The sequence below is a fragment of the Pelecanus crispus genome, chromosome 4, assembly GCF_030463565.1.
Source record: "Pelecanus crispus isolate bPelCri1 chromosome 4, bPelCri1.pri, whole genome shotgun sequence".
NCBI lineage: Eukaryota > Metazoa > Chordata > Aves > Pelecaniformes > Pelecanidae > Pelecanus > Pelecanus crispus.
The window spans coordinates 50,822,327-50,846,562 of record NC_134646.1 but is presented as its reverse complement, the minus strand read 5'-3'; the positions used below and the strand labels follow the sequence as shown (position 1 = coordinate 50,846,562).

The 24,236-nt window shown below is 39.5% G+C and overlaps 1 protein-coding gene across 8 annotated transcripts in view; it reads left to right on the top strand.

Moving 5' to 3' along the window:
• The window catches only part of SORBS2 (sorbin and SH3 domain containing 2), an 84,476-nt gene extending 71,573 nt beyond the window's left edge, over positions 1–12,903 (top strand). For all 8 annotated transcript variants that reach the window (XM_075708637.1, XM_075708636.1, XM_075708635.1 and 5 more), the window contains 3 exons: positions 9,161–9,210; positions 11,954–12,060; positions 12,842–12,903. In XM_075708637.1, coding sequence (XP_075564752.1) covers positions 9,161–9,210; positions 11,954–12,060; positions 12,842–12,903 — 219 coding nt within the window. The remainder of the gene's footprint in view (positions 1–9,160; positions 9,211–11,953; positions 12,061–12,841) is intronic.
• Positions 12,904–24,236: the final 11,333 nt, after the last annotated feature.

Sequence of the window (24,236 nt, the reverse complement as noted above, 5' to 3'; positions counted from 1 at the left end):
AAAAGGACGTTTCTTTTACCAGAAGGATACTTCAATCAATATTATGTAACGGTACTCAAAATATACTGCTGTGTACTGTGCTGTCACTATTTTAAAAGCATTGTTGACTGCCTACATTCAATTAGAATTGAATGTTCCTTTCACAAATGTCGATGTCATTTTGAACTAGTAGGGTTCTTTTTGAAGAAAAATGCATTCTGTGGCTGCTCATGCCTTAATAAAAGTATGCAACGTATTAAAGATGTTTCTTAAGCATTTACTCAGAAGTACTAAGAAAAAGTAGAAGTATTAACATTAGGATAATTAGAAATCACCTCAGTTGTTATAGTTTGAAAGAAATAATTAATGACACCTGAAGCATACTTCTGAAAATAACTATTCTCAAAATAACAGTAATAGTTCGGGGAAAATTAATATTAATTGTATGATTTAATAACCTGTGACATGCTCACTAACAGAGCGCCATAAGTAACATAACTTTAGCAGACCAAAGGCAGGTCATCTTCATGAATGTAATGATTCAGATCTGTCTTAATGTTTGACATTTAAGCCCCAAGCCAGAACCTGATACAGTTTCATTTTTCAAATGTCTTTCTTGCTGTTCTGATTCATGTAGTAATGATTTCAAACACCCGTGCTCACTGAAATGATACCCTATAATCCAGATGATGGCACAGACATTTTTCTTTTCCAGTCTACTCATATTCTAGTTCTCTATCATGCCTATTTATTTATTTAAATTCCTATGGTTTTCTTATTTTTGAAGTTGCCTTCCCAAGCACTGTCCCCACTTTCCAGACACCTTTCCTCCTCTTGGTCACACATTGATCAAAAGATTCTCCAGGCTGTCACTAGCAACTGGTTTTCAAGGACTGCTGGTTTTTCACCTTCAAGTGTGTGCATCTTGCCTCCTCCACCATTTCCAGACAGTTTTCTCTGTGACTTAGAAGAACTCAGTTCTTTGGCATTAACAACATCCCAATCTGTAGCAATCTCCCCAGATAATAGCATTCACCAAATTAAGGATGATCACTTTATTCCAAATACAGCGGGGTCTCTCAGCTCTCCTACAGCTCTTCTTCTGCCCTTTCTTGTATCTACCTCTGTCTCATCTTCAGCCAGCTCATCTCATGACATAGCATATAACCATACCAGCAACAATACCAGACCAGGAAAAGATAAAGACTTGAGAGGTATACTTGACTCTTCAGTTATCAAAGTACCTGGAGACTTGTCAGATACTACAAGAGAAAGTGAACATGTTGGCACTACCTGTCACATCCCTCCACCACATGAAGGTGGCTCCATCTCCAGAGTGCTAGCTGCAACTGCTAAAAATGAAGAGGAAATCTGTACTGCAGATCTGTCAGTTAATATAGGGGATCAGTCAAAGCCTCAAGATTCAGATTTCTATGGAGCAGCACAAGACAAACCAGAAGAACTGACAAGACTCTATATAGAGGAAGATCTGGGACATGACAGTTTAGAATTCCCAACAGCAAGTGGAGGAGAATCCGTGGTATGTTATGAAGGATACACTTCACCAAATATTAATAAGGTATTTTAATTTCTGAAAAGACTGGCTTCTGTGTTCAGATAGCTTACTCAGCATAGTTATTCTCTGCCTTTTCTCATATTTACATGTTTGTATTGTGCACAGGCACGGTTTTATACTATTGCATTGTATAAAAATTGTCAGCATTAGGGGATAGTCCCTTCTCAGAAGCAGGCATATACACCATTGTAAGTTCTGCTGGTCCTTTCCCTTCTGTCCTTGTTAGCTGCCATTGAGCTTCTGATGTGAAAAGCCAGTGAACCGTTTTCCTCACTGGCCCATTACATGCCACCACTTTTGAGTCAGAGGCCCCAGCAAGCAAATGCTATCAGCAGCCTTCAGAGGGAGGGACATGCCTCCTGCAGAGACCGAGCGGTTTGTACTTCACATGTGTCACTTCACCAGCTGATATATTTATAGTAGACTCTGTTACGAGAATGTGACTAAGAATAACAGATCAGATTATGTTTGGCAGTTCAACAAATGCTTCCCCCTAAAGCCCTCCCCAGTTCCTCTTTGGGGCAGTACAACACTGAACTATCCCAAATGTCTGCTAGCCATTAAATGCCACAATATTGCTATGCAGTTTGTGTGGTTTCTAGGCAAAGTTTTAGAACAGATCTTTTCTGTCCAGCATTTATTTCAACAGACTGTTCAGGCAGTTGCTTTGGCTAGCACATGCAAACATGTAAATCAGATACTTAGGACAGTATGTTTTAGGCTAGATGTAAAACTAGTTAATTAGAAAGGTTTTGCAGGCTGCCTCTGCCCTTACTTGACCTGAAAAACACAGGAGAAAACCACAAGAATAGAGGTGAAATCCACTGCCACAAATAGCAACTTGTTTTGATTTCCGAGGGAAGAATTTTATTCCAGAATAGTAGACTGACTAATAATAAAAATAGCATCACATTTCTGACTGTTCAGGTTAGTTACATGACTCCTTATTGAGCATTTTATGTCCTTCACAGCTGGTTTTATAGCACAATTACTTCTCATTTTTCTTAAACACTTAAGCCAGCTCTACTTTCTACGGGAACATCAGGAAACTCTGATCTTTCTTTCCACTTTTCTTCTAATCTTCCATTTCACTCTGCCAAGGCACCAGCTTCTCACTCTGTTCCTACAACGTCTCTGTCTACTGCTTCCCTCTCACCTCCTCTCCCTTCTAAACCCTTACATCAGCAGGAGAGAGACTCACCAAAGGTAAAGGTAACTGCATCTCTTGAGTATGGATTGTGGCAAATCTTCATGTGTATTAAATAACTGCAAGGCTAACATGGAGTTTGACCTTTTCAGATGTATTGTTTCCTTTACTAATATTAAATAACATAGCACATGGAGTTAAGATAGGCCTTCTTCAAATGAAACACAAGGTAAAACAATAACCATTATGATACAATGAAAGAGCTTAAGATACTAGTGATAGAAAAGCAGAAAGCCTTCAACTCAATTTCAAGTCCATACCAGGACATCAGTAACTCTTATTTAATTGAAAGAAACAGACTCATATTCAAGTACACAGAAACTAAATAACATTTGTAGTTTAAAAGTGTTTTCAAGTTCAGTCCAAAGCCTGGGAGAATGGTCAAAAATGTCACAAAAAAAGCACCACTGCAGAGGGTCATGTTCTAAATACCAGTTCCGTTAGTCAAGGACTAGACAAAGGTTATGCCCTCTTCAAGACCACACTTTGTGTCAGCATTGCGACTCTGTGGCAGAAAAATTAAGTCTGGAAAGCTGGTTGCTCTAGATAGACAAAGTCAATTCCCAGCGCAGTTTAGACCCAAAGTCAATTTCCGGTGCTGACTTCCAGAGAGTGCATTTGCACAATCATCAAAAGGAGAAAAAGTCACATAAAAAGTTTGAGAAACTATCCTAGAAAAAGTGATCATTACATCTACGGCAAAAAAAAAAAAACCCAACCTTTTTTTTTTTTTTAAATCTACCACATCTTACAGTGTGTGTTCATGGAAAACCCAGACATAATGGACTTTAAGAAGTCTTAAGGTCCACCAGAGCTGTTGGGTTTTTTTCTGAAGTAGGGAAGAGACATAAGGGTTCTTTCCAGGGCATGAATATGTCATGGGTTTAGGTATGTTTCACCTCAAAGGGGTAAAACACAGTATTGCATTTGTTTCTGCAACTTTGAATAATTTACCGGTGGTGCAGTGCTTTTGATGGGTACTTTTTGCTTAGCCTAACCGACAAAATTCAGAAAATTCCTCATCTACACTGAAATTCTTTTTAGGTGACTCTGGTACTCCTTGCTCTTTTTTGAGCAAGGCATGTTAATCCCAGCTGAAAACAAATAGAGGGAGTATCTGTTTTGAGAGTTAAAAGTTCTGCTCCTGGGAACCTCCCAGTGTACTGCTCTTCATGGGGCATGGCAGGAAGCAAGACACTAAGTAACCAAGGGAGATGACTCCATCTTGCAGACGCAAGAGCCTGAGTAGTGAGAAGAACTAGAGGTCTGCGGGCTGTTACAGAGTTCTAGCTCTTAATTATTGCTTCCAAACCATTTCAAAGCTGGACTATTTTTTAAGTCTAGGGAACAGATTCCTTTATAAACTTAATCAATATAGATATCTATTTGAAAATTGTTGAAATTATTAGATACAATGCTACTGACAACAGATTTTTTGCACAATATTTCCAAAATGAGATAAAGATTTATTTCCTCCCAAGGGTAAGCAAACTTTTTTCAGCAGTCAACACTGACTACATTGCCAGGATAGAGTTGAATTAAAATAACTGTAGCCAGGTTTTGGCTGTCATCATTTCTTGCTACTTACTCTGCGGCTGAACTTGAGAAGGCAGGACAGTTCCTATCCTGTTCTATTTGTGCGTGTTATCCATGATTAAAGTCTCCTCTCAACTACTCCGGCAGAAAGAACATGAGACATTTCCAGGACTCAGGTATCACAAGTGAAGGGAGGTTCATCAGAGAGTTTTTGAAACTGTATACTGATACCTTGGTAATTTTTGTTAATGTAAAAATACATACATACGTATATATGTGTACATATATTTGGAACATGGCTCAAATCTAAAGCATGACCCAGGATTTGGGCAGTAGAATACAAGGAGCTATGGGTGGGGAGTGTCACTTTGCTCCATGTTGGTGGGAGGGATGTGTCCTCCAAAGGAAGAACTCTGAAGACCCTTCCCAAGGGGAAATGCCGATGTTTTCCTGCCTCCTTGGCCTCCCTTGGTATCCTTTTTTTTTTGTCATTTACCCTCTCAGCTCCTAAGAGGGGGGTGTTCTTCTGTCTTGCCACATTCCACTGGCATTCACAAATACCAATGAAAACGTTTCCAATGTCAGTACTCCAGTCCTCTCGCATTCCCCTTGACTCGCCCCTGCCCCTGAGAATTCACATTTGCTGCACACACACCCTTAGGAGCTGAATTCTGAAAAATATTTAGCTGATTTATAGTGATGTTAACAAAACGAGGATTTTTCCTGGAAGTTTACTCGCTTTCTAAATGCAACTTTAAGGTCCATGTTCTGTTTAACAGCAAGAAATTACAACATTTGTCGTTGCTGTTTCTAAGATAGTATTTATGCTCTGTGCTGTTGAGCTTTTCTGTATTATTAACTGAGCTACTTCAGTGGGTACACTTGCAATAACTGTTTTTACTCTAGCTGCATACACTGTGCGTGATTAATCTTCTAACTGTAATGTGTAAGGGCATGTGCCAGAGCAGCAAACCCTTGGAAAAAAGATACAGTGGCAATAATGAAAACACCATATACTAATAGTACCATTATTTGCACCTGTAACACACTTGCTTTTTGTCATCAAGAAAAGCATGTCCGGTTTGCATGTATGAATGAAGCAACAAAAATCCCGTGATGCTTCATTGTTAAACTCTCACTTGACACAGTTTTTGTGGTTTCTCTAGGCTAATTTAAAGAGAGAGCTATTTGTTATGGGTAAACCTCCTCGTAGCCCAGTGATGACTAAGAGATCCTGCAGCTCACCTGTCAGAGGTCACAGCTTTTCACACAGGGTATGGTACTGGATGCCCAGTGTGCAGTAACAGCATTTCCATAGACAAGGAGCTCAGTGTCTAGTCTTTCAGCATTTTGCTTTTGCCCAAGTGTCTCAACACTATCAGTATGCCGTGTTTTCTTCCTGTTGTGCTTCTGTGCTATGTCTGAGTAAAGCCAACAGGTCTGTGTGTGTGCCAAAACTTATTTTATAAATCCATTACTGTATTGTACCTCTGCAGTACTGCATAGTATTTCCAGTGCTACAAGATGTAAGAGATCAAAGTTCTTTAGATTTAGCCTGGTTTTTTTTCTAAATTACTCCTCTTGTTTCAAAGCATTTCTAGTTTATTAAAATTACAGCTTCTAAGAGTCAAAAATTTATACTTCATTGCATGTGTACAGGCTTTTGTATACGCACTGAATTCTTGGTTTTGAATCCATGTCCTCCTTTTCAAATTTTTTGTTACTACTATGTTATGTTCACTCAACACCGTGCTCTTTATCCAAGCACTGTTATCACAGACTGTCATACCCTTTAGCCTTTCCCTTCATATCTGTAATATAACAGTAACATAATTGTAACAATTTTAAACAATCTGACTTTCTCGCTAGGTAGAGTTTGCATGTGTTATATCTCCTTTCTAAGCCAAAATTATGGGGGGGGGGGAGAAACCCCCACAATCTAAACTATATGAGAGTAAGAATTTATGTGTTATGTTTTACTTTCAGTTTAGGACTGTTTTCTATGCTGTTGCTGCTGATTTTAGGTTATCTTCTTTCTTCTTATCTTCTTAAAAAGGTGGTTCCCTTTTTAAAATTTGAATTTTATCTTAAGATATGCAGGTTTGTGTAACTTTCAAAGTCTTGGCTCTTTGGCAGGCCTCTGTTTACTACCAGGTATGAGGGGACAGTGCTTTCTATATCACTAAAGAGAGACAGTTCAATCATAGGAAGGCCAGGATTCTTGTAGCAGCGGACCAACACCGTCCCAAAGAAAGTCCAACTGAGAATAAGATCAATAAAAAAAGGGATTAAGCCCTATTTTAATTTTGCGTGTTACTCCAAATGAATGGCATGTAATCAGTGTATTAAGATGACTGTATTGGTCAACATTTATTGCTTTTATGACTTTAATTCCAAAACTACAAGAGCACAAATTGTGCACCTAATTTGCATGTTCAGGACTATACAGACCTATTATATGCAAGTGCATATCAATCATGCATGAAAATCAGGTGTACAACTGGGACCATTGACTTGACCACACACTTTTTAATGTTTTAGGTGATACAGTTTTTCCCAGGAAACAGGATAGCGTAGCGAGCCAAGTTGTAGTTGGAAACTAGAAATCCTAAGCACCAAGAGCTACCCATAGGGTGATGCATTTCATGATATGTCTTGAGCACAATTAGCCAGACCTTGCAACAGTCCCCATTCTAGCCAGTGCCACTGTACATGGGAATGAGAGCTTAGGGAAAGAAAACAGGGAGAAAGCTTCGTGATGTCAGCTGGGCTACTATTGAGGAATGCATTCGGAGAGAACGCAAGCTCCAAGAGCCCCCTGTTCAGACGTAGCACAGATTATTTCACCCTAGTCTTCCCAGATTCTAATTCTGTCAAAGTCTTCTCTGTAGCAATACACAGAGTTGAAAATCTTCACTCACCTTGACTTTCTATCATCTGTTTCTACAGTAGTTAACTAACGATAAAACGTTTTAAAGCATTGAAGCATATGCAGAAAAAGAAGATAATACTGACCTACCCAATTTCTTCCTGTCTTGGTATATGATCAAGGCATTAAATCATTTGTAGTACTGTTTAGGATATTTGACTTTTATTGTTAGTAAGAAAAATCCTTAGCCTCAGTTGAGTTCTCTTGCATCTCTATCTTTGGCATTCAGCTCAGTTACAGACCTGATGCAAGGTTAGCAGAGAATAAGGTCAGATTCCAATCCACATACCAAGCGATCTGCCCAGTGGAATATTCTTTTCTTGCTTGACAAGCCAACTGTTGAAGGGGGTTTACCAAGAACTGAAATATCTACTTTGTAATCTTTATTGTTGGATTCTTCAGTAAAACTTATCCATCTTTCTTGGACACTGGCAGAGGAGAGTTAAATGAGGGAGAGAAGAGAGTCAAAGAGTATAAACAAATTTTTTTTTACTTTGAAAACCGCTTTCCCACCTAGCTGTCATTAATATGAATAAAAGTTCTGTAATCTGCCTGCCTGCATCTTTAGGCACCTTTTTAAAATTATACTCTACAGGCTGTAAAGATGAAGTGGAGAATGTTCGCAGTTATTTTCTGCATGTACACATACGAACATGATGAAAAGAATGAAAAGAAATTTAACTACTTCAATTTCACCTGGAGATGTTGGGAGGGGGAGAAAAAAAAAATATATATAGTGCATTTTAACATTCAATTGATAACATCAGGCTGTGGGTTGTTTACTACAGCCTTCTCTCGTTGGAGACTGTGTCATTTCAAGAGTAAACTGAAGCAAGATGAACTGAAATAGTCAAAACTGGGAGAGAGAACCATGGAGCAGTAAGACAAATCCCATGGCTTCAAGATCAGATTGCAGTTTGCTCAATTCATGAAAGACAGTGCTATGAGCTGTGTTTGAAATCCACGCTCCCAGACCAGATACGGTTCCCAGACTTGTATCAGACTCTCAGTCTCTACAGCACGACCATAGGGCATCCTCAGTCAACAGAGAATGTGATCACTGCTCCCATCAAGAGCTCTCCCAAGCAGCTGCTCTTGTGCTCTTTCTGGCCCCAGCCAGATTCTATTCAGTATAAGTCACTGTCTTTTTAAGCAGGATATGGTTTCTGTAGGAGGTTAGTATTTTTCATTTCCGTTGCGTCCGGATTTATTGGATAATCGTGGTGGGTAATGCTGCATTAAGAAGGAAGGTAGTTCCTTTCATAAAGCTTTGCACTGGAAATACAAACTACTTTCTCCTCTGAAGTAAAAGTGTTAATTGTTATTTTCACACGATTACATGCATTCTTTCAAAAAGTCTTTCTGCTCTTTGCCTCCCAACAGCCTGCATGGCTTTGTGTTCCCCCTTGAGATGAAACAGAATTAATTAAAGCATAGCATGCTATGCCTGCCAAGTTAGTACTCTGTGTGTGTGTAATGTAAATTGGTATGTTGTTTGTCTATGAATATTCTAAGTTCTGCCATTACGTATAGGAGATTTTATTTCTGCTTAGCTAAAAATACACTTCACCCAAGGAATGTATAATGTTCATCAGTTGCATCTGATTTTTTCTAATGCTATTTCTGTTTCACAGTGAAGAGGCAGCAGGGTTCTATTCCAACTTTCTACTCTACTATAAATAGAATGGACTGTTGATAAAGTTCACAGGTTTTTTTTAATTTGTATTATGTCCTCCAAAAATCAGATCTTTAAACCTGTCAAGACTCTGTTACTTGCCACGTCTCTTTAAGAATTTATTGTGAGTTGGGGGTGGGGTGTTGTTTTACATAAGGTAGAATATGAACTCTCAAGCAACTACGTATCATGCCCCTAGCCAACTATTTGGACCTCAGACTATAAATCTTTATTACATTTCAAATCATTTCATTTCAGCCACAGCGCCCTGTGCTTGCTCATGAAAACATACACAGTGGGGGGGAACCGTAAGTATACTTCTTGTCTACTAAACCAAAACCTAACATTAAAGCAATAGCCAGCACATCGTCAAATGATTTGTTAACCTGCCAAGTACAATTATGAAGAGATATCAGAAATTAACAGATAACCGCGTGGTGTAGGAAGATATCCAAGAAGGTCCCAGGGGCAAAGCCTTAGTTGTTTAATTTACAAACTCAGACATGCCAACTTACAGTTCTCCATCATTTATACTTAAAAGGGATAATAATTTTTACAAAATTAAGTTTGACTTTTTTTATTCTCTCCATTTTTACATCTCAGCAGAATGCCAATTACAGATTTAACATTGACTCAACTCATCTGCTTAACTGACTTGACACAAATTATTCAGAAACAGTTCTGGATGTGAATAGAGAAAAAAATAACTTGATAACGTTGATCACAGGAACACAGGCTCACACTTTTTGATGTAACTTACATGTGCAATTTAAAAATTAGATACAAGAAAGCCTTTCTGAAAACTGAAGAACAACTTAGATCTCAAGTCCGATTTTCACAAACAACGTAAGCACTTCGGACAAAACACGTAAGGCATGTAAGGCTATTTCAGTGCTGACTGTTAAAATGCAAGTTTGGTGCAAGATTGTCTCGATCTTCCCCCCCCCCCCCCGCCACCCCCCCGCTCCATCTCGCCCTCAGGTCCTGCTTCAGTGATCATTGAAACCAGTAGTCATTCTTCCTCTAGCATCAGAGCGCTTTGGAGTATGCCCTATTAGATGAATTCTCCTAAACGTAACTAAGGCTTAGTTACATCTTAGTTACATCTAAAACATTTAAAAGTTTACCTGTTAGTCACTTGAAGAAATGGCAAGAGAGAAGAGAGGGGCAAAAAGTTACCAAATAACTATACCACAGATGTTACATAATGAAAATTGGACATTTTGCTTTCAATCTCACTGAAACCATTTTTCTCAAGCTCCTGTTGGTTTTGTTGAGCATGCTGAAGCACCTAACTCTGTTTTCCAAGCAATAATTAGATATTTTGTTCAATATAGTTTAAGTAGTTCGTGACTAAAGTCACTTATTCCTAAAATTAAAAATACAAGTATATTTAAATTGCCAACCAACCATTCTTTGTCTTGAATATGTATTCTCTTAGTGTTGTAAATGGTAGTAGAGTTTTCATATTTAAGAAATTCCTGGATTAGCCAAGAGAGAATGAAATAACTACAAAGGAGTTATTAAAATGGATTATCTAGAAATGACTAAGGTTAGATTTCTAAAGTACAAAGAGTGCTAATTGGGAAGTTTTTGTTAGTGTGTTTGAGTAATTGGCTTGAATCCTATTTACGACACATTACATCTGCAACTCCTGTACCTTTGGAACCTGCATTTAATATTGGTATATCATCATAGCTCTGCTTTCCTGGAATAACGATAAGCATGACGGAAAATGTTACTGCCATTTAATTTTTGCACAGATTGTTCTTACTCCTGCTACACAAGTTACTAGAGATAACTGCTTAAATAACCAGTCCAGTTCCATTTTTTTAATATGATTAAAATACAAAATTAGATTTTTCAGACTTGGGGAGATAACTGCCAGTCACAACAAATTAAGTTAAAATATTTTTTTTCTTGGAACAGTGTCTTTTTTTTCTCCAAGCCAGCAGCGTGAAAAATAAATGTGGTTTTTTCGAAAAGACCATCATTACACTAAGCCTAGCACCAGTCTGTATATAGGATTTTCAAATGGGACTTTCAGGAGCAGGAATTTTTTACTGAAATAAACATCCCATTTAAGCCATGGAAACTTTGCCTGAATGATACGGGGCTAGTGGAAATATTCAGTACCCACACATCAAAGGGCAAGTTATTTTGGTTTTATTGGGGGAAGTGTAATGGCATTAAGGTTTTAAAGTCAGCAAACTGTTGTTAAGAGGGAAAAATGGACATGATTATGTTTTGTTTCGATATTTTGAAATCAAAACTATTTCTTTTGTACATTTTCTGTAGTTGTACCCTGCTCCTTTACACACAGTCAGTCATAGCTGGGGCATGGATGGTTAGAAAAAAAAGGGAGATTCTGACTCTGCAGGACTTACAGGCTTTTGCAGCAATATTCCCATGGGCCGTCAGCCCAAGCACCTTCAGTTCCCCCTATTAAGAGTTAATTGCCATTCTTTCAATTCCAGGAAACTCAATTAAAAGCTGACAAGGAACGAAAGATAATAAGTTTACTAAGCTCATACCTCCTTCCATTTATCCACCTCAGACCCTTCAATCTGCAGCCCCTGGCCAGGATTGAAGGTACAAGTCAGTGTCTGAAAACTGTCGGAGTTTCCATCCGTATGTCCCCTGATTTGATTCAAGCCTCTCCCTCAGTCTCAGAGATAGGTTTTTTTTAATATACATAACAGTGGCAGTTTTAACCGGGGAAGGCGTTACAGCTCTATGTTTCCAAATAGCAATTACTCTCCACCTTCCCCACAGAGGCAGGCGCCTCTTTCACAGGGAGAGCTCCTACAGCACCAGGTCTCACCTCCGCAGTCCCCAATCTTTAGTGTCTGATGAGTTAGTTTCCGATCAAGTTTTATTTATTTACTATATTTACCTAGCCCTGAAGTTCACCAGGCAAAATAAACCCTTTTCCCCTGTATTTGCAAGGAGCATTACTTACAAGTTAATGTTTAAAGCAGGTCCTTTACTTCAGCAAAGATGCAAAGAACTCTTACTTCTTTTTAAAATGCATCATTTGTCCTATTTAAGGTTTCAGGCTCTATATAACTATACTCCTAGGAACGAAGATGAGTTGGAGCTCAGAGAGGGAGATGTCATTGATGTGATGGAAAAATGTGATGATGGATGGTTTGTGGGTATGTTTTAATTTGGTTGCTGTTTCTTCCTCCTCCTCACCCCCGACCTTTGCTGCCCTCTTTGCTTGGTGTCCTTTAAACACATTAATTTTGGGTATTCAGTGTAATAAACCTGAACCTGGCTTTATCAGGAGAAATCCCAAACAAAATCCACTGAAATTACCGAGTGATTTTTCGCTTGTGTCTTTTGGAATTGATGGACACAAATTGACATGTGCCTCCAGTTTGTTGTACAGCATTGTTGTCATTCTCACGTGACACAAAATGGCCTATGCATTAATGCTCTCTTCATAAAGACCAGGTAACATAAAACTTACTTGCATGAGTATGTCTACAGCATTGACTGCTTGTGAGACCCAAGCAGAGATTTCATCACTAGGCCTAGATAAGGTGGCTTCATCATTCCATAAACCTTCATGTACACAGTGGCTAACTTAATCATCTAACCAGTCCTCAGCATTTCAAAAATTCAAATTATTTAAATAGACTTGATGTTGTTGAAATGAAATTATTTCTATGTACCAAGTCAAAATTTTAGCACAGATTTTAATCAGGCCTAACACTTTAGTCAAATATGCCTCTTTATTTGCTTTTTACTTCCTGCAGTTATAATTTGTTAAAACTCACAAATGAAATTCAAAATAACTTTTTGAAGTTTATATTATAAAGAACTGTAGCAACTTCTGTTTGTGCAATATTAAACATAAAAATTTAAAGGCCATGCTTACATAGTGATCTCCTGTTATTATTCCCATCTTTCATCTATTGCTTTTAATTTCAGGAACCTCAAGAAGAACCAAATTCTTTGGTACTTTCCCTGGAAACTATGTCAAGAGGCTGTGAATTTTTTTTTCTACTTATTTATGCTGCATCTCTGCAACACATCTGCATAAAGCTGCTAGAAACCATGCTACGCTGGCCTTCTGTTTTCTTGCTTGCAGTCTCGAATAGAGGCCATCTAGTTCATCCTCATCCCATCCCATCCGCCAAACCGTTCCAGCAGTATTACAGCAACGACCACGGTGCAAATAACTAAGCTTTTCTGAAGCAAGAGGAAGCGTTTCAACATTTAAGTACTCCCTGCTTTAAAGTCTTTTCATTTGAAACACACTAGGAAAAGCCTGATGACAGGTACACAGACAAATTGCCATGGGGGTGGGGAGGGGGAGAAACTCTTCTTGGTTTGGACATTGGTGGTACTGTCATGAAGTCTGATGGGATTTTTGCAGCATGCATGTAATACCGGGGGAAGTTGCTGTTTACTATTTTTAAAAAAAATTGTTTGACTTTCCACATTCTTGTTAGCTCGGCAGCATTTGTTGCTTTCACTTCGCCGTATCACAGGTTTGCCTATTGTACTGGTTTACAATGTATGACAAATTATAATCTAGATTTTTTGCCTGCACTTGTATGTTGTAACATATGCACAGTGATTGTAAAATCTCAAGCAAGCGTAGTAAAAAATGGAAGAACTGCAAGTGTTCTGAACGGGTGCAATGGTATTGGCTAAACCTTTTTTTCTTTTTTCCCTAATAAAGCTGTAGTGTTTTCTGTTAAAAGGTAAGAAGTGCAAGAGGCATAAAACCTCGAGAAAGAGGATTTAATGAAGAGATAGACAATAATAACTAGCGATGTCTGGCATTAAATGGTTGTAATCGAAATGGTGTATAGTAAGCAACATGAAATTTGAGAGGTTAGTGGTTTTATCTATCACGGGAATTTTAAGAAGCAGAAAGTAAACAGTGTTAGTGCAAAGGGTTTGTTGGGTGGGGTTTTTTTCCTAACATAGCCACCTGAAAAATATTCACAAGTATCATATACTGATTTATTTCACTATATATATATATGTATGTTAACAAAACCTGAGTTACACATTGTTTTAGGAATTTAGTACAGGGAAAAAAAGTCACAAGTATGAAAACTGATACACTTTAGAGGTGGGGTTTTGTTTGTTTTTTTTTTTTTCCTGAATGAAACAAGTATTTGAAAACATACGTTTTCCATAAGCAAAGGTAAGCATAAATAGCAACTGAAATTAAGGCACAGGATGATAATGACTATGGCTTTATAAAAATAAAAATTCAGATTTGGTTTCTTCAGCACCTTATAGATGGCAAAAGCTTCTACTACATTTCTCATGGGTAAAGGATTGAAATTATCACAATGTATGTAGTCTCTGTAGCATTTTGTACATATGTTTGCTTTTTTGTACAGAGCCATTTGGTTGTTGATTTTAAAAAAATTAAGTTCCTTATTTGATCTTTGCCCTCTTCACATACAGAACATTTCAATGCATTTTTCTTTTCTTGCTCTATTTACCGTAAGGACACCTGGATAGTGCAATTCTGTAAGATAGCATTTTATGCAAAATTTTATTAATTAAAATATGGTTTACTAGCCAAATCTAAATGTACATATGTCTTTATTACTGAGAAATGTCATTAAGACAAAGGTAAAGAAACATCTTTGTGCAGCATACCTTTATTATTGCAGATTTCATGGCAAAAGCTTTATATTCAAAGGCTTTCAATTTTAAACTAGATCTGCATGCAGCTTTGCTGTGAGATTAATACCTATCTTTGATGCCATTTATGATTGAAGACTTAAATATCTGTTGCCTGTGATATTTAAAAAGTACTGTTTCTACTCTGTATCTGATTTTAGAAAAATACAGGTTTTTCATACCTGGCTTTCAGGTAACTGACTTTGAATTCCTACAAGCAAAAGGTCTCTGTGGTTTTTTTTCTTGAATAGACTTCTAATAAATTTTGCTTGGAGTACACAACTGTTTCCCCCATCATTTCCTCAAAATACATGTAACGCATTACTCAAGTGTTGCAATGCGCTTAACTCTTCGAGCTTATACGGAAATAGTTAGTTTTGCCTCGTACAGAGGTTTTTCTTCCACCGCCAAGCATACACCAGTTATATATACGGGCAGCCAGCATTGCCCACTTCAGTGTCATCCCTAAACACTTGAATCGAAAAGCAATGTTGCAGACTTTTTCTGCATTGACTGTGCTAACTTGAGAGAATTTTTCTATTGCTAGAGCCACCCTTCACTCCAGAAACACAAAGGTAAAATACACAACGGTAAGTCTTTTACAGCTGGCAAAAGTTCCCCCTTTCGCCTTAATCCCTTCCTTTAACAAAAGCCAAACAAGAACTCCTCTGTAAAGTGGAGCAAGATTTAAGGAAAATATTTGGGGAGCATCTTACACTAGGGATTCTGCCTGCAGAACTGAATTATCCCACACTAATGTCTCTGTCTGGCAAGGAACAACTGTTCAGACAAAAACAAACCCTTCAATGAGAAGTAAACAAGCAGAAGCCTTTTTTTTGTTTTTCACTGGCTGGTAACACAGTTACTGCTAGTGCCTCCTCGGAGTAGCTCTTTGCTCCTTCTCCAAGCCAAGCTGGCCGCCGTTGCCGGGCTGCCTCCTCCCAAACACAGCGTGCTCTGTTTCTACCGCTGAAGAACGCAGCACAGCAGCAACCTGCATTTGGACAGGAATAACCTATTTCTGCAAGTCTGATTCACACTCAGTTTTGTCTTTACAATAGCTGGGCTGGAAAACGCAAAACCACCGCCACCTCTAAATAAATACACGAGTACGTAGCTTAAAACGTTAGCTTTGCCTACAGGAAGGTGAAGACCAGAGACTGCTGTTAAAACTGCAACAGAGAAACTCCTTTGTCAGTATAGACGTTGTCGGTGCTGGGAATGCTTTCCATTTGGACAAGGCCTGATTTAGTCAGTACTATTACCGCTGAGGGAAACGTGCCCTTCGAGTGCTAAGTTAGCTTAAACGCACTGCACACATCCCTTCGTACAGCCCAATAACCAAATACTGCAATATACAATCGAATGTTGTGTGGTTTGTCCTTTCTGTTTGCTGGGTGACCCAGCGTGGGGTCCGGGACGTCACGGAAGCACTGCTTTGTGCCATATACCTGGAAGAACTGGAAGAAGTAGGCAGTACTGTGCTTTAACAGTCTTTTTCTAGAAAAGCTTGCCTAATAACATCAACTAGTAGGTGTATTCTCACTAATGTAAAAACAATTTTAGATGGTTAAGGGGTGAAATAGCATCCTCTTTGCTAATTGCAAAGGGGATCAAAAAAGGGAAAAGATAGGTCATTGTAATAAGAATAGCAAGTCACTGACACTTCAGGAAAAACTAGTGTTAATGTTTTAGTCAAAAAGTAGAGAAATACTGCAGTTACAATCACGTAAACCAAATATATTCAGATGGGCTAAGTCTGCTGAAATTCCGCCTACGCTATTTAAGGCAGAGACTGAAGGCTTTTTTGAGCTTCCTTGTAGCATCCTTGTGTACTCCCTGTAAATTCAGAAAGGACACCCCACTGGACTGGGCAGTGCTTTGTCCTTCAGGCCAGAGGAAAAGAGACCTGGGGAATTAGAGGCCAGCCAGTTTAATATCTAGGAAGAGACCAGAACAAATCAATTAAAAGCCTTAGATAGTCACAGCTTGTTCTAGAAAATTATGTATCAAATCAATTTCCCTTTACATTGTCAATGTAAAGAGACAATGCATGAGCAGTTCAGGGTATCGATCTATATCCCAAACTAAGCAGAGGGTCGCCCCAGCAGGTTTAACATTCTGTCAGCCGCACCAAAGCAAAGCACGTTGTCATTCTGCGATGCCTGGTATTTACTAGTTGCCTTGTAAATGCTAATGCACAGAACCCCGACGGGAACACGAGGTGCTTCCTGTGCATTTGGAAAAGCAGTTGCACGAGCCACTGGGAAGCCAGGAACATGAGGTCAGCAGCTCCAGAAGGCCCTTAGGTCATTGCTAAGTATATTCCCTTACAGCATTTATAGTTACATGGTGAAACCCTGCCTTTGCTCCGGTTAACAGCAAACGCCAGTGAAGTCAACAGACCCCCCACAGTATTGGCAATACAGTTTCCATGTTAGCTTGAAAAGAAAACTGCACAAGAGAGAAGCACTGAAGCAACTGAATGTCCAGTTTGGGTTGGTTTTAGTATACTGAAAAGCATGAGTGCAGGCAGAGACCAGAAACCACTTTAACTACTCCCACTACCCAGCACAGCAGATAGTTCCCTTCTCTAGTACCTAACTGGCAAGTTAACTTAAAATCAAACTATACATGGCTCCAAAATTGCAAAAGCATATTGAAAGGGCCCATAATTCCATTTTTAAACATGTTTATACAGCAGAACCCCTTGTTACATCCAGCAAATAACCAATCGGATTGAGATCTGAATCCACACATTTTACAGAGCAGGGAACTTGCCAGACCAACATGCAGAAATTGGTACCTCGTCCATACGCAGTAAGCAAGGAAGATGAATTTAATGAGGCTTTCTTCTGCAAGTCTACAGGTAATCAAATCAACATCTTGCTATTTATTTGACTGGATGCAAAAAATGCCATTTTACTTTTATCCTCCCCTCAATGGCCACATATTTAAGTTCTTAAGTCCTAGCTAAAAATGGCCCAATAGAATCTACTGTTCTCATCAACACAGTGAAGTTGCATTCCTTTGAAAATTAAAGTATTTTTTTATATATATGCAGAATATGACAGAAATCCACTGAAGGGGAAACAAACCAGTGAATTCCCACTTGCACTGCCCTGAGTCAGATACTATTTAGCCCAAAGAAAGTGATACTGGTGACACATACGTTCTTGTTCATGTATTTTGCATCACCTCCAAAACACAAAAAGATTAACAGAAGTTTCTAGGTTAATATGCAACAATGAAACCATAGAAGAGCCTGAACAATTCTGCAGGTACAGTTTTTAGTGTAATCCTGCTAGTTAGTTACACTGTGCGCCGTAGTTCTTTGGCAGCTCTGCACCCAAAACTTCCAGCTCCCGTTTCATTTGCATCAATGTGAATCCCATACATAAAGCATTACAGAATTACGCCTTCTAGTATTCAACATCTGTTTCTTCAAGAGCCACAGAGAAGGAGCAAAGCTCTGTGTTAACAGACTATTTAATATTACCAGAAGGTAGAAAGCATTCTTACGAAAACAGCTCTAATGCCTATAACAACTATCCCATAGCAATTTTTTGAGCAGCCTTTGTATAGTGATGCCACATGTGATTACAGATCGGGTGCACAGAGGGTTCCGCTTCAGTGGAATGGCATTACATCACAAGTGACACCGGGGCAGTGGGGGGGAAGTGTTGACCGACAACCAGAAACGCGTTGCTAGGTTTCTCCTCAGTACAGATACTCACATCTCAACAATTTACATTTCTTGCTGCCAACACAAATAACAATCTTGGAAGCCATTATTTCATCACCCACATACATGCATAGCAAAGTAATCCTCCTACATTTTCCATCCATCAGAGAAATCAGTAAACCACTTTAAAAAAATACCCCATGAATAATGTAATTGTTTATTTCTACCAGTGAAGAATTACCAGAGTTACACACAGTGACTCTTGATACTTCCCTCCAAAAAGGAGGGGATACACACCTCTCCATCGCAAGCCACCGTTTCCCTTTGCAAGAGAGGGTCCTGTATTCATTTGAACAGTAGTTTGCTATTTAAATATCTTAAAGGATCTGGTCCTTTAAGACTTTCTTGGCTGCCTTACATTAAAATAAAATGGAGCCATTTTATTTCAAGACTTGCTACAAGTGCCACTTAAGAACCAAGGAAATGACTGTCATATTAAAATAATAACCAAACCTTCAGTTGTTTGCATCAAGATTTTTTTTCTCAACACAGAGCAAAGCGTACAACTGACACCAGCACTGCTAACGGGGAACACTGACGAGACGGAACATGTCGTTCTAAGTGGGTCATCGCGCTGCTTCTGTCGCTGTGATTTGCCAGATAAACCCCGAGCATGCAACGACCCAACTCATGCTTCCCCAGGTTAACGCTCCAAACTGTAATGTGAAACATGTACAAATACTGGCTGGCTCAAGACCCACTAAAGGCTTTTCTTACACTACCACTGATTCATCTGTTATAGATAGGGGGTTTTTCACATGTAACTGGAAATGCTTGAACAGGTGAGAATCAGCCCCTCCCTCCTTAAACCATAAAAGAGAACAAATGAATGTGTCCGGTATGCCTGAGGTAGTAGAGGGCAATACTTGTATGCCACCAAAGAGCTCTAGGAACTATTTATAGATTCACTTCATCTGCTCCTGCAGCCAACTCCGAGGTACAAGGCACAATGCGGCACTACGCACAATCTGAAGCAGAAAGTATGAAAGCCATATGCCATCAAAGCCACAGGGAAACATCTAGGACACACAAAAAAACCCTCTGCTAGTCGCCAGTCCACACCTATGTTCTGAAGTAAGCAGGCTGCTATAGAGGGGTGCAAAATTTTTGTACCTCCCATTGAAGTCAAAAGGAGCTCTGAAGAAGAGTGGTCAGAGAAAGAAATTTGCCCAAACCTATGCCAGCATCAAATAACTTCTGATCATCAGAGTTTTAATTGGAAAAGTGCAGGGTTTCAAGCTGTTCTAGAAAACTGACTTTTCAGTAGCACACATCACTGATAAATGGTAGCATCCTGAAACTACTGCTTACTGTCCAAGCCCTCTTCATTTTTCTGCAACACACTCTTCCTTTGTTTATCTGTTTCATTGTGTGGTCATAAACAGTGCAGGCTTCAAGACAGGAATCAGCCTTCTGCAGCCTATTTGTACAGCACTCATCCTAAGAGGACCTTGGTCCTTTAAGGTCTTAATCATCTTTAGGCTTTAATACAGTGGGGGGAAAAAAAAACCCAACACTAGATTAAAATAAATTGTGTCACTTATTTAGACATATATTCACAGGCACATCCTGTACCTTAGATACAGAAACAGCAGATGTTTCATAAATACAGGTTAAGTTAGTCTTCCAACCCCACTCCCCCCCTTCCCAAAAAAAAGAACACAGAGAGGCAGGGTGGTTAGTGGTGGAGAAAGAGCAGTCCATTTGGGACATCAGAGGCAGGTAAGACCAGGGAGAGCTGTTTCAGGCCCTGGAAACAGGATCCTTAGCCTATTTCATGGAGCCAGCCTTGCCAACCTTCTTCCTTCACCACACACACCCTGTGCTTCCACGAAGGCTATCTCCCCAAGAAAGCCTTAGAAAGGTAACGGTGCCGGTCAGACCAGGCTAGGAAGAGAAAAGAGTGAGATCAACAGGGGAACACACAAACTGCTATGGCAAGCTCGTCAGAAGTCAAGCCATTTCTGAAATTCTCCAGGCTCTATGGGCCTCTTACTGCCTGCCCTGAAGGGCAGCCTGTCCTACTTTTCCCTCCTGTTCTACCACTCCTTCCCTCCTTCCACTCCTGTCAGCCCTAGAAGCAAGAGGACTATTGAAGGGAAGGCAGCCCACCATGGGACTATGAAACATTTTACAACTGAAAAATACTGCAATTCCATGTTAACCTATTCAAGGTCTTGCACTCCGGCTCTTGCCTTACATTATCCAGTTGTCTACCAAAAGCATAGCCTGCGGCATCTTGGTCATCATTGCTGAAAATCCAGAACTTCCAAAGATGGAAGAGGTCTCCTGCATCAGGCCATAAAACGTATGCTGGCTAAGAGCTCCCAGAGCACGTCACCAGTGTTGGTTAGAAGGTCCTGGCTTTGAACTTCCTGACATTCCCTCACCTGAGGAGACTTTGGCAAGTTACTTTTAAGCTCCTGGAAGTGGAAAAAAGAAATTGCTAAAACGCAATGGACAAAAACACAACCTTCAGGGAGACTTCTCTTGCATTTCTGAATGGGTTTTTTTTGTTTTCAGGTTTTTTGGTGGGTTTGGTTTTTTTGGGGGTTGGGGTTTTTTTCTGAGGGGGTGATGGGGGTGGTGGTAAGGATCGTAAACAAGACAGTTTCCAGATCTTTATTTCCAGGGAGATTTTTGTGAGGAGAGGTTTACTCACATTTCAAAGCACTAGCTGTATATACCATGATTTACCTGCCTTCATGTTGTAAAGATAGGATTATCCTTTGAAAAGCTGTGGAGGAATTACACTCAAATTCTGGCCTGGATTTCTACGGTACTGGAAAACTTCAAGAGCACAAGTTCCCAGCTATGGTATGAATTATATTAACTCCCCTCATGCTGGAGTATAGCAATAGTGGATGTATGAATACCAGTTTTAAGGCTGTTTGTGTATATGTATATCCAACAGTTTTCACATTGACCATTTCAGATCCAGTAATTACATGTCAATAAAACCGAGAAGCCTGTCCTAGTTAAGTTTCTGCTGGTTTTGACCCTGCTGCGGTTGTATCCTTTTGCATGATACAGCCAGCTTTTGCAAATGTTTTCTCAAACCTGTGCACTTATTCCTACATTCACTGAACAAAAGCAAGCAAAAAGTCCAATTCGGGCAAGGTGTGAAATGCATAATTATTTACTTCCATTCAGTATTTTCTTTTGCTGTTAAGAAACTACTTCATGGGCGTGGACAAGCTGACAGTGTCCTTTTAACAAGCAGAAAGAAATCAAAACTGTAATGAGGAAAATACTTAAAGTGTAAGCTAAATATAATTGTTACACCGGAGTACCTACAGCGTGCGTCAGGACCCTAGGATCCAGCTTTGTGGCTAGCTACATTCTGAAGCTGCTGATCTCTGGCTCAGGGCCCACCTTGCACTTAAACCAGAATACCATATTTGTCTTTCAGCTGTTGCCGTTTGTCATGCCCCAATAAACATGGCTAGCTCTTCCATAGCAACTGCTGTTAAAAATGCTAAACCCAAGCCACAAGGTGAAAGAAAAAGATATTGAATACAGTACTTTATGGATGACAATTGTATACTAAAAGGAATTCTGAAATGCTGAAATTCATGTCATATCATTTGTTTGCGTATGAAGTCTCATCTCTTGGGAGACAACAAAATAGATCAAGGTATTGATCTGAAAGTTTGACACGTGCTTTGGAGAAACCCTGGCCTGCTACGTACTTAGAAAAATCCATGTATTCTTTCAGGCTTAAGGCAGAACAAACTTTCCACCACCAACCCCCCCCCCCCCCCACCCCTTCCTTCTAAGCTTCCCAGATAAAGGTTTGGGGTCAGTAGACTAATACAAAACCACTGTAAATACCTATTACTAGAGTTACCTTTCTCTCATACACACAAATGCACACAAACACACAGAGCGCAGTCAATGGAAAAACCTGTCAAATTCAGTGATACAGAATAAGCCACCATGGACCATACTCCACGTCCTTATGGTTTCCTATTGCTTACACGTGTCCAAAAACCTGCAGCAAGCCCAAGGGAAACACCAGAGACACACTCTCAATGACATTCATGCTGTTGGAGTACAGTTGTATATAAGCGCTTTGCTAAATCTGAAGAGCCCTATTTTACAGCTGAGGGTAAAGACATGGACTAAAAAGAACTGCTTAGAACGAAAACTGGGAGAAACTTCAAAAGAAGCCCCAGACAGGATGGGCAGCTTTGCCTCCTACCTTACTTCTGTCTTCCATAAAGGTACTTTGTAGATAGTAGAAGCATCCCCAGACTTTTATTATCTGTTATTTACAATGGAAGGCATTCTCAATAAGTCAAAAGTACAATAATAATTTTTAAATTATAGCCAGAAAAAGAAAAAAAAAAGAACTCTGCTTTAAAGATCATCTAAAGGAAGGCTGAAGCTTAGCCCAGGAATAAAGTACAAATCATAACCATACAAGCATCAGCGTTTTCTTCTTTACCAAGAAATCACTGTTCTTCTCTTGACACATCAATTCAGATCTTTCACTGACAAAAATAAACTAGAAGGGAGAAAACATACACACACACACAAGTGTTTCCATGGGGAGACTCATACTTACCACTACACACAGATCTTGAGCTGACAGTTTTACCACTCCTAGAAGGGCAAGCTTTCTCTTATAATCCAGTAATGATTAGAAGAAATGTTAACCTCTTCAAAAAGCATTTTTTTCTTAAAATAGCACTGCTACTACCTCCTGCTTGACAGGTTTCTCTAGTCACACAAATTATACTATGGATATGTTCTTAAAAGTCTTGAACTTTGCAAAATTCTCTGAAATTTTTGTCACATCAAGTGCTACTGAATAAAATCAGCTCCTTCTCCAGTAGCAGCACAGGTAATCTCGACACAAACATTCCTTTTCCTGTCATTTACCTTTTATCTTGATTAGTTAAAGAGTAGAAGGCAGCTAATTTTGCAGGGCTTGTAGTCATTCCACATTAAAGATCACACATTTACAGTTACAGTATATATTCCTATAAACTAACATAGCAGGGACACAGAACAGCATTCTGTACCAGTTTTAGTCTCTGAATAGTGTGGATACAGTAATTCACATCCCATGACTGAGACTTGGATAGCAATGACAAAATGCATGCCCAAAAAGAAAGGATGCAATGTCTAAGCAAAGATGTACACAGCAGAAGCTGACTGGGTCACATCTGAAACAGAGTCAGCCAACAGATTCTAAGGATCTAAAATTACTGCTATCTTCTGAATTACAAGTTAACACCCCTCAGAAGAACTGATGTTACCTCCATCACTTCCACTGCCCATTTCCCTGATTGTCATCACCTTACTTCCTCCAGAAGGACTGTCAGATAGCCTCTTCTGTGCATTGACAATCCTTGACTTGTATCGTGTAACCCAGCACAAGAAAAAAAGCATGGCTAGCTTACCGCTGGCATACTAAAAGCACTCGTACATTTATTTTGGCCTACACAGACACGGGCACCCCTCCTGTTTTCAGCCCACGCACCCAGGAAAAGCACAATAGTTGATGCTCTACAACCTCTGCCCTCCCAAGATGTCTGGGGTGGAGAAACTACCCCAACTACTGCCAAGTGTTTCGGACAAACTAATAAAGCCACCAAAAAGCACTCCTGTCCACTTCTACCAGGGCACAGGCAAGGCAGCAACATCTGCTTGTTAGTGGTATATGGGCAATCAGCTGTCAGAACACACATTCATGCCTGTTTATAGCCACTACCAGAGAAAAGCTCATTTGTAAGAATCACCACCAGCCATTGAGAATAATCAAGTGGTAATGTTCACATTTTACCCCTACGGTTTGGAAAGAACAGGAGATAAGTCTCTTGATCCCACTTGATCTCTTCACCATCCCTTTAATATATCTGATAAGCTTTTCTCTGGAAAAGATAAGGAGGTTGAAGTTTCCATGTAGCAAAAAAGAGA